This window comes from Lactuca saligna, chromosome 9 (genome assembly GCF_052625555.1).
Source record: "Lactuca saligna cultivar CGN05327 chromosome 9, ASM5262555v1, whole genome shotgun sequence".
Taxonomy (NCBI): Eukaryota; Viridiplantae; Streptophyta; class Magnoliopsida; order Asterales; family Asteraceae; genus Lactuca; species Lactuca saligna.
Genome location: NC_136425.1, coordinates 30,283,670 through 30,298,556, shown reverse-complemented (window position 1 = coordinate 30,298,556; position 14,887 = coordinate 30,283,670). Strand labels below are relative to the sequence as shown.

Sequence of the window (14,887 nt, the reverse complement as noted above, 5' to 3'; positions counted from 1 at the left end):
TTGATAAATGTTTTTTGGTTTATTTTTTAATATATATATATATATATATATATATATATATATATATATATATATATATATATATATTTAATACTTGGACATTACGCTAGGTTATGTTATTTTATTTTTGTTACATGCATTTATGGTTGTTTAGTATATTAAATAACAAATGTCACTTTGAGCAACTATTGAATATATAGATTATCATATAAATGTTATCATGGGTAACTATCGAAAGTATAGATTATATACTAATTGAGTAGCAACTATTGAATGTAAATCTTTTCAGATAGCTAAAGGGGTGAAGGACCTTAGAATAATAAGTAAATATTAAGGATTGTATTTTCAATTTTAAAAGTTTTTAGATAAAAGTGTTTATTGATTTATGGTAGTGACTTAGTGGGTAACTAGTGGCAAAAGAAGTTTAAAAAAAATTGGATTATTTTTTGTGGTGAAAAAGGCCAACAAGTTAATATGTTAAAATGTGTGACTTATTTAAAGCTATTATGGTTAAAAAGAGTACTAAAATGTCAAATTTATGTTTTTTTTAAAATTTAATTTTGAAAGCTAAAAGAAAATCTATTTTGAGAAGTGTTTTTGAGTTGTCAAATATTTTTATAAGTTGTTTTGAGAAACAATCCCAAACACCTTATAATTGTGTGCTCCCTTCACATGGGTGGAATATAAAATACACAAGGAGAGATTTATCTGAGGATACAATAAACCTAGTCTAATATAAATTCTTTACAAAGTAAATAACTAATTAAATAAATATTAACGATATTTTAAAACTTTATGGTTATCTATTAAACACAACAAGAACACCACTTGAGTGGCATTGATTGGAAGCCCTTCATGAGAAACCTGAAGAAGTTCCAAATGAGGAGAACGTGAATAAACTTGATGACTTATGAGAAACATTGCATATTTATATAGAAACATTGTATGTATATGATGTATAATATAAATACAATTCAATTTCCTTTTTCTTTTGTTTTTCTCCAGAATTCGGCAACTAATAATTTGATAAAATTCATGTGATTGATACTTCCTTTAAATCAGAACATGTAATTAAAACATAATTCAGTTTAATCTACACGCATAAAATAATTAATTATACCAATTACCTACTACCCATGTCATGCATGTTTTAAAATAATTATATCAGCTATCTACTACCCATGGCATGTTTCATACTTTTATATTGGCTGAATTTGCAAGGGTATAAAGGTCATTTTCATCATTTGTTGTTTCAAGATACAATTATAAATACTCACGCAAACATTTATGGATCAAAGAGGGAGGATATAAGGGAAAGAGAGAGAGAGAGTAATGGACAATGAACAGCTTCTTCCCCGTCATCAATATCATCATCAAGATCCTATCGATACATCTCTTCTAGCGTCTCTATATGTCGGACACTTCTTAGCCAGATGGGGTGCCAGGTGTCACTCACTCACTCTCTCTCTCTCTCTCTCTCTCTCTCTCTCTCTCTCTCTCTCTCAATATTGTAATTTAATAACAATATATTTCAATTTTAGGTAATTTTTCTCTGCAATTTAAATTTAATATATATATATATATGCAAATCGGTTCATTCTATATTTGAAAACTTCAAAGAAACCCTAAAAACCCAAAAATCGATTTTGCTTGTAAATATATCTTGATTTGGGGGTTGTTTTTACATGTGTGTAATTGCTATGATTTAGTCACATTAATATCAAAACATGTTTTCGTTTTTTTCTTTTGTGTATTCAATTTATATCCAACACATTAATTTAATTCTATTGGTTTAATTAACACTATTACATTTTAAGCATAAGATTTAAATATTACTAACTATTTTTAAAAGTCAACATGATAAAAACCAAATTAAATAGTTATAAGATACAAATTCGTTTGATTTTTATTGTATAAAACTATAACGTACGTTATGGATAAATAGGACGTGGGAGTTTTCGGTGGGTTTGTATATGATAAACGTATGGCCAGACTCTTTGCTTATGGCAGCGGCTTATGGAGTGGTCGAGTCAGCATCGACCACCTTATTTGGTCCCTTTGTAGGCCAGTGGATTGACAACTCAACATACCCAAAGGTTCAATCTCTTTCTTATTACATCTTTCTATTTTAAGTAATCCTTCATCATCATTTTTTTTTTCTAACGTTTCAAGGATTGATTAGTAGAGAAAAAATATTACTCAACTGATTTGCAAAATTTCCACACAATGCGTTTAATTGATTTGACAAGTATTTATTTTGTAATCAATTTAAAAGATAGTCCGACACCAATTAAAATTATAATGTAAATTCTACCTACGTACTGCAAGTAAAACCTTTTAAGTCATGGCCAAAAAACGTGAGGTGGACATGACACCACCTACTCCTCTATCTATTTGTAGGCTTGTGAAAATCATTTAGTTTCTACATCATATTCTTTCCAATTATTATTATTTTTTTCTTAAAGTTAAAATCCTTACACTTATACTTTAACCAACCAAACCCAAGCTGGGATTAGCATTCTCCTTTATGTTTTATGGGTAGCTATAGGTTGTATAACATTTACCTTGCGAGATGGATAAAGTTTCAATCTTTTTTATACTATCTTCTCTTATCTTTGCAAAAGACATTAGCTCTCATCATAAAAAATGGCTCCATAATTAAAATTTCTAATCCATTACAAAAGGATGGACCCACTAGGATGGGTAGTTGGGCTACCCCTCAAATTTTCGGAGATAATTCAAAATTTTTAGAAATTGTTAGGGTACGTGTCACTTCTAAAATCATGTTTTTCTTGTTTTTCTGACATTTTTTTTTATGAGTCCACACATTTGGTACAATATAATCCAGTCATGTTACATCTAATATGAATCTTAAATTTTCATCACGTTACATGTAATAACATTTACACCTTTTTGTTTTGTTTTGTTTTTTTTTTCACTTCACGTGTAATATGAATCCTATAGCCGTTAAAAAAGATTGATACATAAGCATCAGAGACCATGTAGGTCCATCCCAATACCAGCCCACAAACTCCAAACCATTAATTATGGATCCGAAAAACAATGCAATTCATATCCCATGAGCCCATGATTTTGAAATCTTTGTTTAACAGGTTCTCCGAATTTGGCTAATAACTCAAAACCTCTCATTCATCGTTGCCGGAGTCACGGTGGTCGGACTTTTAATCTCTCCGGACTTGCGGGCCACCAACGTCACTGCATTTACATTGCTCGTCGTGTTGACCAATCTTTCCGGCGCTCTTGCTGTTCTTTCAACTCTCGCCGGAACTATCTTGATTGAAAGAGAATGGTAAATCTTCCAATTAAGGTCAAATCGTTCTATATGTCATATCATGTTTGACATTAAACGTGACATATAATTCAAATTTTGACAGGGTGGTGGTGATATCAGAAGGCCATTCTTCAAACTTACTAACAACGATGAACTCCAGAATCCGGAGAATCGATCTCATATGCAAACTATTTGCACCTGTCGTTACAGGATTCATCATCAGTTTCGTGTCATTAATCGCATCAGCTGCAAGTTTAGCAATCTGGAACATAGTCTCGGTTTTCTTGCAGTATTGGCTTTTAAACTCCGTATACAAAGGAATCCCAGCTCTCCAAGAACGCAGCAAAAAACGAGGACTAAAAACCAACATAGCTACTCAACAAGAACATGCATCCTCTTCTTCTACTTCTCAAGAACAACTTATCCAACATCATAACACAGAAGAAGATCTTTCAGAAGATGTTTCATCAAGTAATCCAATTGTTAGGAAACTCATTCAAAGGGTTTCCAACAGTTCGTTTATTCGTGCTTGGCGAGTTTACCTTCAACAAGATGTCGTTTTGCCTGGATTATCTCTAGCGTTGCTCTATTTTACTGTCCTCAGGTGCCATTCTTGATCCTCTAGTTACAAAGTAACGTTTTTTGTAAAATGATTGTTTGGAATGAAACGAAAGATACAGTAGTGTTCTTTTCGCTTGATTTAGTGTGATCTTTTTAACAGTTTCGGGACTTTGATGACTGCGACATTGGAATGGGATGGAATACCAGTGTATATAATTGGATTGGGAAGAGGAATAAGCGCTATAATTGGTATTTCAGCTACGTTTTTGTATCCTTCCATGGAGACTCGAATTTCAACACTTCGAACTGGACTTTGGTCGATCTGGTCACAGGTATCTTCCATGGAGGCTTTTTATCAAAGATTTTGAAAGGCTATCTAGAAGCTAAAGTCATGAGTTTTTTTTTTTTGTATGTATATATAGTGGGCATGCCTCTTGGCTTGTGTTGGCTCAATATGGGTTAAGAACAATACCGCATCGGCTTATTTATTGATGGCTGGAGTTGCAGCTTCACGTCTAGGGCTATGGACGTTTGATCTATCGGTTATTCAACAAATGCAGGTGACCTGATATGCCGTTGAATTCTAAGAATAATGATTCTAGATTCATGTTTTTTTTTTTTTTTTCTTTCTTACATTTATGTTGATTGTGGAACAGGATCAAGTTTCTGAATCCGATCGAGCTGTTGTTGGAGGTGTTCAAAACTCGATTCAGTCATTCTGGGACTTGATGACATACATCATGGGGTTGATTATCTCTAATCCCGAGGTGATCTTCGTTCGTTATACCATTTACTTCCGTTATACAATTAATTTTTTTTTCTATCATTTATTTTTTGTTAAGGTGGAGTAAATGGGTAACAATTAAAATTATGTTGTTATAATTTCTAGTTTTAAGATAATGTTTTTTTTTCTGTGTTTTAGGATTTCTGGAAGTTGATCTTGGTGTCGTTCTGGTTGGTGACAATAGCAGTGATTATGTATAGTGTTCATATTTATCGAGTTCGGAAGCACCTCTTTCACTTTGAAAAACTGCTCATGTTATTTCGTAGATGTGTGTAAATATTTGGTGTTGGATACTTGTAATGTTGTAACAAATGGTCACAAACTTACAAGTATGAGACTTGATATACCGGCAATTCCAATGGCATTAAGTATTCGTGTTCATTTTAGATATGTTAGCATGTAAAACATGTACATAACTTAAAACACTTCAGAATCACGTTTAGCTCTCGATGATTGTAATCTGTAAGCCTGTAACTATGAATTTTGTTTGAGGTGAGATCTCTACTTCAATTAAAAAAATATATATTGTAGATTGGTGGGACTAGTGTTGTGTAAAATTAAACGAGTAAGATTTTTTTTTTTCGCCGATTTATATGTCCGTTTTGTGTTCAAAATCTAATATGCCGTAAATAATAATTCTATGTTGTATGTGGGCATATCACGATTACCATAAAATATGAACTACTTCAATTTTCCCTCTTCTTTATTTTTTTTTTTGTTGCATCTTTAATTGCATATTTGTTGTTTGAAAACCTATCAGTTGGTATTAGAGATACGGTTGAAGATGGAAAAGTTAAGTTTGAAGGAAGTGAGTGTTCAAGTTCCATATTGCGTATGGATCAGGGGCATGGGCATCATATTTCCCTTCACCTTATTTGATAGAGGGGTTAATAGTAGAGGAAAATTAGAATCATGAAAGATGACCAATTTAAGAAAAAGAAATATATCGTTTGTTGGAAAGGATCCGGGTATTTCATATATCAGTGACTCGAACTTTACCATATAAATGCAAGAAGAGGTAAAAATGGAAGCCAATTTTGACGATTCTTTATTTGTTGCATAGAGAATCTAGTCGAATATCGAAGCAAATCATTTGATGCCAATCTATTCAGAAAATCAATATACACATTTAAGCAATATAGTGACATGGTGAGACTAACATACGATAGTCTTAATAATATGTGTGTATGTGATGTTGTATCAAAATATCTCTTGGCTCGAATTCGACATTAAAATGTTAGATACATTAAAGATCTGAATAGAAGCATATTAATGTGGGTTAATTATGTTATGACAGAAGTATACAATCAACAAGATTAACAGAAATAAAACAAACGAAATTGAAATATATATATATATATATATATATATATATATATATATATATATATATATATATATATATATATATATATATATATATATATATATATATATGAAATATACAAGAATCAGTTTGCAGAAAACATACTTGATGGTTTATGCTTACAACAGAAACACAAAACGAAATTATGTAGATTGAGGCCTGCAAATTGCAGTGTCCTAAGACAAAAATTTCCCTGGTGGGGATCTGTCTAGAGGATACAACAATCAATCAAGAACTTCTCTTGATTCTGACGAAATTCCTATGTTCTCTTCATCTTTGAAAGAACGAATTTTTTAAAGAGAATTCTGTGGTGTGAATGATGATTTCTGCAACCCCTTTCAGATGAATGAAACATGTATTTATAGGTATTAGTTATGACAGTTGGAAACTGTCAAAACCGAAAATAACTGTTAAAAACCTGTCATTCAGTAATTACGAATTTAAAAAAAAATAAAAATTAATTTCGTAATTAATCAGGAAGACCCCAAGGCCCAAGGCCCATCTTTTGACCATTAAATATTCTCTTGATATTAGCCCATTTTAAGTCCAATTAGGCTAATCCAACACCACAACCCAAGCCCAATATGCTTAACCCATTACTTGACCCATTTAGTTAAATGAGTGGGACTAGACATATAAGGTGGGAGAAGGTTTTCTCTTCCACCAATGTGGGATAAGTCCCACATTGTAATTTTGTAGTCAAAGTTCCAACAAATTAGACGACTGTCGCATATGGATTTCAGAGGTCATCAACGGAAGACAAGAAAAGGGAAAATAGTAGTTGCTTGAGGTTAGAAACATGGATTCTTGTACACGATTGAGGTTATTACAAATGGAACTAATGATGCTATTGATGATGTGATAATGACATAGACATAGGCACATGACGATGCTAGCTTCTAAAGGCATAATTCCATATTTAAAGACTTTGAGTGTGGTGAAGCTCCAGAGACCGAGAACCATCTTTTTACTCAATGCGGAATAACAAAAGATCTATGGCAAAGATTATCTGGCTGGTGGTGGCTATTGGATCCAAATGTACGTACGATTGGGGATCTCCTTAATTGCAAAAATCTGCTGCAAGGCCACAGGAGGTTGTCAAACATTCATGAAGGTATCATGTTAGTATTTTTATGGGTGGTTTGGAGTTACCGCAACTTGAAGTCGCACGCCTCAGGTGTTAAATCTATATCGGTGTTGGCTTACGAGGTCCAATCTTTCTCATTATTCTGGTTTAATGCGAGGAATAGAAAGGCTGCTGTCCTTAGATGGAATGATTGGTGCTGCGATCCCGTTCTGGAGTGCTACTCTAGAGTGTAGTTATTCTCCGTCTGTGTTGTTTTTGTTCTGTTCCCTTTTCTTTTCTTGTATGTTTTTCCTCCAAAACTTTTGTACCTCCTAGCCTCTGGCTAGTTTTCTTTTTTTGTTAATGCCAGCTTGCCGTTCGAAAAAAAAAAGACTTTGAGTGTGGATATGAGACATGCGATCTTGGAAAACAAAAGAGTTTAGCTTGGAAAGATCAGAACGTCTCCCAAGGCTAGATCGTTGGAGCCGGTTCATGTTGATGTGTACAGTGATGAGTCTAAAACTTAAAACCACGCGATTCACTATTGTAGTATAACCGATAAAAAATGAGAAAAAAATACTAGTTGCGGGTTTGGGTTGATGGTGGTGGTGAAGGTCGGCGCTGCCGTTGGCGATGGAAGAGGGTCGGCGCCCGACGCACAACATTGGGTGATTTCTTATTTGTCTTTATTGATGATTTCCGATTTGTGCAATTATGTATCACCGTATTAGCCTATGCAGTAAAGTGGGAGAAGAACGTGTGGAGAATGTATTTTTTATTGTTTATTTTTTATTTTTTCCTTTCTTTATCTAATCTTTACTATATTATTAAACATATTACCTCTTTCTTGAAAATTAAGAGGTATAATAGTTATTAGCTAATGTACAATAATCTTAAGCTTATATACCTAATGCACGGTATTACCTTTTGTGTTACCCTAATCTCCTCTACAAACAAACAACAGCTGCCGTCAAACCAAATCGCATCCTTGCCCTACGGAAGCTCCCTTCATACCAGAAACCGATTCTCCACCTCAAAGTGAAGCTGAAGATTAGGGTTTTTTCTCGCTAATTCAAAACTCTCATACACTGATTTTTACCAAAGCTAGCGTTTATCACTGCCACCACATGGCCACAATCTCGCCTCCATTTCTTCATAGGATGCTCCAGATTCGAATCGACGAGGGCTGTTGTTTCTCTGGGTTTAGAACTTCCAAGATTTCTGTACAATTTCCCTAAATTCTGTTAATCTCTCCTCCTATTGATCCCTAATGTATATAATATACACCGATTGAAAGCCGGACATGGGGCCGGGTATGTTCGATTCAGGCCTTGTCCAGACGATTCTTTCGATAGATAGCCGATGACGTTCGAAGTCTGCAACCTACCAGCGTGCAACTGCTTTGCAAGGTAAACACTGGAGTCGCACTTTTCCGTATCTCAGTTCACCCGACATTCACCACTCATGATTCAAGAATCAATCTTTATGTTTCTCTGCTAAGCAATTTTTTTCACTTCTCTTTATATCGGACTGAATTTTTTCTCAAGTAATTCAGTAAATGCATATTTGTAACACCTATTTCTGTAATCATGTCACATATTTCTCAAAAATCAGCTTTTCTCACCTACACCATTTCATCGCCTTCATCTATACGTATTCTTCCATTTTGACTTTTCCGTGTTTCAAAACCTGCTCCTCTCGCATACTTACTCTTTCCCTAATCAAGGGAATGGGGCGATGGTAGGAGCTCTCATATCACCGACTAAATCCCAATCAATGATGAAGGGGGAACAATGACCAAGGTTATTTAAGGTTTAATACTCCAGTCTTCATTACTATCACTCCTTTTCTTTTTTGGTATGAAATCCATTCAACATAGGCAGGTAAGTATAAACGTATGGATGCCTGTTGTTACAGATCCATATGAGTTCAATCTTTCATAATTATGGTTTATCTCTGGTTCATTTAGCAAAGATCTGAACAGTAGAAGCCTGTTGGCAGGTAAACTTTTATTTTGCCGAATTACTTATATCAAACATTAAGTTGGTTTCATATATATATATATATATATATATATATATATATATATATATATATATATATATATATATATATATATATATATATATATATATATACTTGCTATGTTTAGGATTAGTTCAGACAAACAACAGGATCGCCATAGGTGCAACAATCTCACAAATAGGTATAATTTTTTTTCTTATTCTTTTTTTTTTTGCTTTACACCTGCAATGCAATCTCATCTTGTGTTGATTTAATATCATAATCACAACATTTCATGAGGCTAATGAAATAGTTCATAAATATTGTTGCATTTTCCAAACCGTTAATTTCAGAGAGAAATGCCAAAAATACCCCTGTAGACTTAATTTTCTATAATAACTTCCTTGGGTTTCTTTTGTCTGGCCATTATGTGTATGTTATATAGCTTGGATATTACTATAAACTTTCCATTTGGATTCATGACATGATTTCGTTTTTGCATACTTGATTATAGTTATTAGTTACTGATCAGGCATGATTTCGGATGGGTGCAGGTACAATTAATTCGGATCCAAGTAAGAGTGTCAGAATATGGTTGGACTACTCAGAAGATCTTTCATTTCCTCAATTTCTTGGTTAATGGGGGTCTGTATATTTTTGTTATCTTTTCAAAAATGTATTTAGAAACTCTGGCATGTGTTGATTCTATTAGTTTTAGAGTATTCATGTTTTACAGGACATCATGTTTCAGTCTTGAATAATATCAGACTGCCAAATTAGCCTTTGACGTTGGCTCTACATTTGCCCCAGAAGATACAAGATTCACCGATTGGATTACATCTTAACTTATTAAGCTTTAAGTGTACTGTACATCTCCATGCTATTGACTTTCTGATTTTTTTTACTTTTTTGATATATGATATTTACTCTTAATGTTTTCTTAGAGTGTGTTGGTGAAGATATAGAAGATTTGGAACATACACCAAAAGCTGAATTTGAAGGTTACTTTAAAGTGACAAATGTGATACATCGTGGTTCCCACCATCTTCTTCTGAAGGCCTTGAAGAGTATTTCCTTTTTTGGATCACATATATTTTTTTTATCTTAATATAAATCTTGACAACTTATGGAAACATCCATCAGATGTCTTGTTCTAATTCTCTCAATCTTTTTATCATTTTAAAATCTACATCTAACAATGTTGCAGGTAAGACAAGATTGAGAGGTGAAAAAAAGGGCTATTTGCTACAATATCACCACAACGTCCATTCCCAAATTGGTCATATAGTCACAAAAGTAAGTTAAATCATGTAGTCTGTCTTTAATAATCATTACAAGATACTAAATGCAATGATTTTGGTTCATAAGATTTTTTTTTTCTTTAATTTTATATTTTTGATGTAAAATATCACCACATTGTGTGAATTTCATTATGCATATACAACAAACCCTAAATAAACTAGGAATAAAACCTCTTTTAACAGTTTTTATTAAGGGGCTACTTAGATTTATGACAATTCCTTTTTTTTTTTTGAGGTGACACAATTTTGATGGCATAATTGGGTTGAGGCTCAAGTTGAAAGAACCGGTGATTTCTTGTTGCTGATTGTTTTTTAATAATCATTTGATGTTTAATGCATTTTTTCAAAATTGCTATGATTTTTATTCTGATTTTTGTATATGCTATTTATTATGATATTTTTTATAATCATTTGATGTTTAATGCATGGCTACCAATATATAGATGCATCAACTTTTATGTATCATGTTCTAAATGAAAAAAGTTGTATGATTGACGATTGTTGTAACTTTTGTATCGTAAAATCAAATATTAACTTTCAAATATATATTAAACTTCTAATACAATTGTATATCCATAGATAAGAGATGAATTTACTTATCAATAACAATATACATATTCTCCATTTGGTCTAATGCACCGGTTTCAATTTTGGTTTTTAAGGACGATTTGTGTCCCACTACATTGCATGTGATTTCAATCGCCCTAGGAAAACTTGTCTTAGGAAACTTGAATGGAAGTGGCATGGAGAGACATAAACAGTAAAGAGAAGGTACCTTATTTACAAATTTACCCCTCTATTGTAACTTAATTTACTAACAGTTATTTATTGATTTTAAATTTGAGTATTAGTGATTACTATCATTTGAAGAGGCAAATTCAATCCAAAGTTGTTGTTGATGGATTCAAATCAAAGTCTTTCCTTGAGCTGTCTAAAGTGGATCAACAACTGAAGCTGAAAGAACGTTTAAAGAAATACTGCCAAAAGCTTTATAATTTTTTATGTTATAAACTTTAAATTTTATGTGACATGACATGTTAGCATTATTTACATAGCATTTTGTGATGCGTGTTACAGGCGTATAACAGAGTGCTTGAGAAGCCAACTCCTGAAACTAGAGAAGCAGGAGTTACAAGTAACATGCACTTTTTTGATTCAGATGGCATGAACAAGAAGTATGACACCCGTGAACAAAGTAAGAATATCACAAAATACAATAAAAATTGATGTTTATTTGGTTTATTGACTATTTTACTCCCTGTTAAGGCTCATGGTTAAGTAAATATACAAGAAATGATTGTTTCACTTTTTGGTAAATTTGAGCATTTTTTTTTCATTTAGATGAGTTAAAAATGAACAAAAAGGACTTTATAACGATATGAAAGTCTTATAACATAATATATAATTATTTTATAATTTTCTACCCGTAACAAATTATGCGTTCAATATCTATCTCTAAGAACTCATACAATAACACTCATGAGTTCATAACAAAATAGGTTTTTTTACTATTATTTTCCACAATTATTATTTACGGGCTTATATTTTATTATTTATGGTGCAGAGCATTATATCATGCATATGAAGAGGTGAACAAAAGAATTCTTTTTTTTTCCTGTAACCGTTATAGCCCAAAAAACCGAAATATGTGTTTTCTATACCCGTTTTTTAAACTGGTCCAGTTAAATCCTAACTAGCGGTTTAATATAGGTTTTTCAAAAAATTGAAACTTTTTTTTTTCCAGTTTTTCTAAAAAACCCGATTCCTTTAACCAAGAAAAACATATTTTTTGACCTAATTTCACTTCTTAACAAACCGAACTGATTATAACCGAATCCGATTTTAGTATAACATGCTTTTTTTAAAAAAAAAAAATTTGGTTTTCAGAATAACCAAACATGTGTAAACCGTTATTTATGTAGGTATTGGAGGGGCTTTTGAAGGAAGGATTGTTTGAATAACAATGCACTTACTTACTACCAACACTACTGTGATTTTGGTCCATGTTTAAAGTGCAATGCTCTGATTGGCTAAATGTAAGAAGTAGCAATTTACATACATTTTTTGTGTAATATAACATCATATTTTAATTACTTAACTTTAAACTTTTTTAAATATGTTTTCGTTTTTTTTTTAAATTGAACTTTAATTTCAATTTTAGTCATGCAGTATAATCTTAATTAAGATGCTATAAAAAAAAGCATATAAACTTCGTTGCCATTTCTTGCATTTTTTCCACACTTTTAGAACCTAAAGTGTCCACCCCTAAAACAAGACAATCGCGAAAAAAACAATTTCCCGAAACGATACTATCAACGCCACTGTATTCGCCATCCGACTCCGTCTCACATTAAATATATTTTCTACTAAACTAAAAGATACATTTCCATGATCAAATTTCAGATTTCAAATAAACATTGCTGATAAAAAAAACTAATTCACGAAACAAAGTATTCATCACCCGTTGCTTAGCACGATTAATAACGACAGTGAATTCTATATATCAAATGTGGCGTATAAATAAGTGTTGGACAATTAATAGTGCACAATCAATCATATGTTCATGTACATTTGTAAATAATCTCAACTTTTTATTTTTCATTCTTATTGATTTTGAGTTTGCTAACATTACTTTTATTGATAATTGTTTAAATGTAGGAACCTATTTGCGCAAGAATAGTAATCGCCTCTAAGAACTAATTTCTGAAAGAATTTATTCGCACCCGTCGCTTAGCGCGGGTAAACGGCTAGTTATCTTTAATTTATATTGGACTAATTTTTATTAGATTATAACTTAAATGATTTGGGTATTTTGCCTTATAAAATATGTGCTTTTGCAATCTTGTTTTATACATATATTTTGTTGCCATAATGGTTGTTCACTCCAAATTTTGAAGATAGGTCACCATTTATGTTTATGTATTATCTTTTATAAAAATACAATGAAAAGGTAGGTTAAGTGACCTACCATCATTATGAATAGACTCACCCTTGGATGTGTACGACCTTACATAAGTTTATTAAGTAGGAGGATCTTGCTATTATGTTACTTTTATTGACGAATCCATCGGAAAAGCACGATCAAAATAATAGACTAGAAAAATAATGCCTTGTGAGTTAATACTAGAGTCAACATCTCCAATTGTAAACAACACCGCCATCACAGATATGACAACGATGTTCTCTCTCTCTTTCTCTCTCATCCGAAAATGGTGAGGTGGTCAGAAGAAACCCTTCACGTTGCCAACGAGAAGGGTTCTGATGACAAAAATGTTTTTTTATCATTAATGTTGATAGGGATCTTGAAGAGGAAGGAACACAACAAAAGAGAGAAAATAATACTGGAGATAAGAATCTCAATTATTCATAAAAAAAACAATCCCCTCGTTCCCAGGAAGCAAAACAATTAAAAGTTCTTAAATCACTAAATAAGGAAAATAGATCAAATCCAATCCATCCAAGATTGGAGATTATACCATTACTAAATTAAAGCAAAAGAAATCTCCTGTTTGAAATAACCCATGCATTTGACATGGGTTCAAGAGTGATCAATCGGGTCGTCGAGTGGGTCTTCATGAAGCAGGCTCGGGACGTCTGCTATCGGGTCTTGATCTGCATCATCCTCCCCCGCTTGAAAAGGACTCCACTGCGAGTCCGCAAAAACATCACCATCAGCTGGAACATAAGGCGTTAAATCTCCAACATTAAAAGTAGCAGATACATTATAGTCTCCCGATAGATCAATTTTATAAGCATTATCATTGATACGTTTTAGAATTTTAAATGGCCCATCCGCACGAGGCTGAAGTTTGCCAAAACGAGTCCCTGGAAAACGTTCCTTCCGTAAATGTATCCACACAAGATCACCTTCTTTGAAGACAAGTCTTTTACGATGTTTGTTCGCTCGTTGTTGATATTATAGATTATGTTTAATAATCTGTTCACGCACTTGTATATGGAGGTCTTGTATCTGTTTTGCCCGTGTTTCCCCTTCAGCATTATAATGCTCAATTCCCGGGCATGGTGTGAGATCAATAGGGGTAAAAGGATTTCGGCCATAAACAACAAAGAAAGGACTCTTACCTGTAGACCCATGGTTCGAACGGTTGTAGGCGAATTCTGCCTGAGGTAGCACCAAATCCCACTATTTAGGGTTGTCACCAATAAGGCTGCGAAGGAGATTACCCAAAGTACGGTTAGTAACTTCAGTTTGACCATCCGTTTGAGGATGGTGTGAACTACTAAATCGTAGTCGAGAACCTAAACGCTTCCACAATGTACGCCAAAAATGACTCACAAACTTCACATCTCTGTCTGATGTAATGCTTTTGGGAATACCATGTAAACGCACAATCTCGCTAAAATAAAGACGGGCGACTTGGCTTGCATCATACGTTTTTGCACAAGGCACAAAATGAGCCATTTTGGAGAACCGATCGACGACCACCATAATCGAGTCTTTCTTGCGTTGTGTAAGCGGAAGGCCCAAGACAAAATAAATACTGACATCTTC

The 14,887-nt window shown here is 33.1% G+C and overlaps 1 protein-coding gene across 1 annotated transcript; it reads left to right on the top strand.

Moving 5' to 3' along the window:
- The first annotated feature begins 1,279 nt into the window (after window positions 1-1,279).
- On the top strand, window positions 1,280-5,023 carry LOC145017645 (solute carrier family 40 member 2-like). Its single transcript, XM_078975634.1, has 8 exons — window positions 1,280-1,445; window positions 1,946-2,096; window positions 3,114-3,310; window positions 3,396-3,896; window positions 4,014-4,185; window positions 4,276-4,413; window positions 4,510-4,620; window positions 4,776-5,023. The coding sequence occupies exons 1-8, from the start codon at window positions 1,333-1,335 to the stop codon at window positions 4,911-4,913; spliced, it is 1,521 nt and encodes a 506-aa protein (XP_078831760.1). The 5' UTR covers window positions 1,280-1,332; the 3' UTR covers window positions 4,914-5,023.
- Window positions 5,024-14,887: the final 9,864 nt, after the last annotated feature.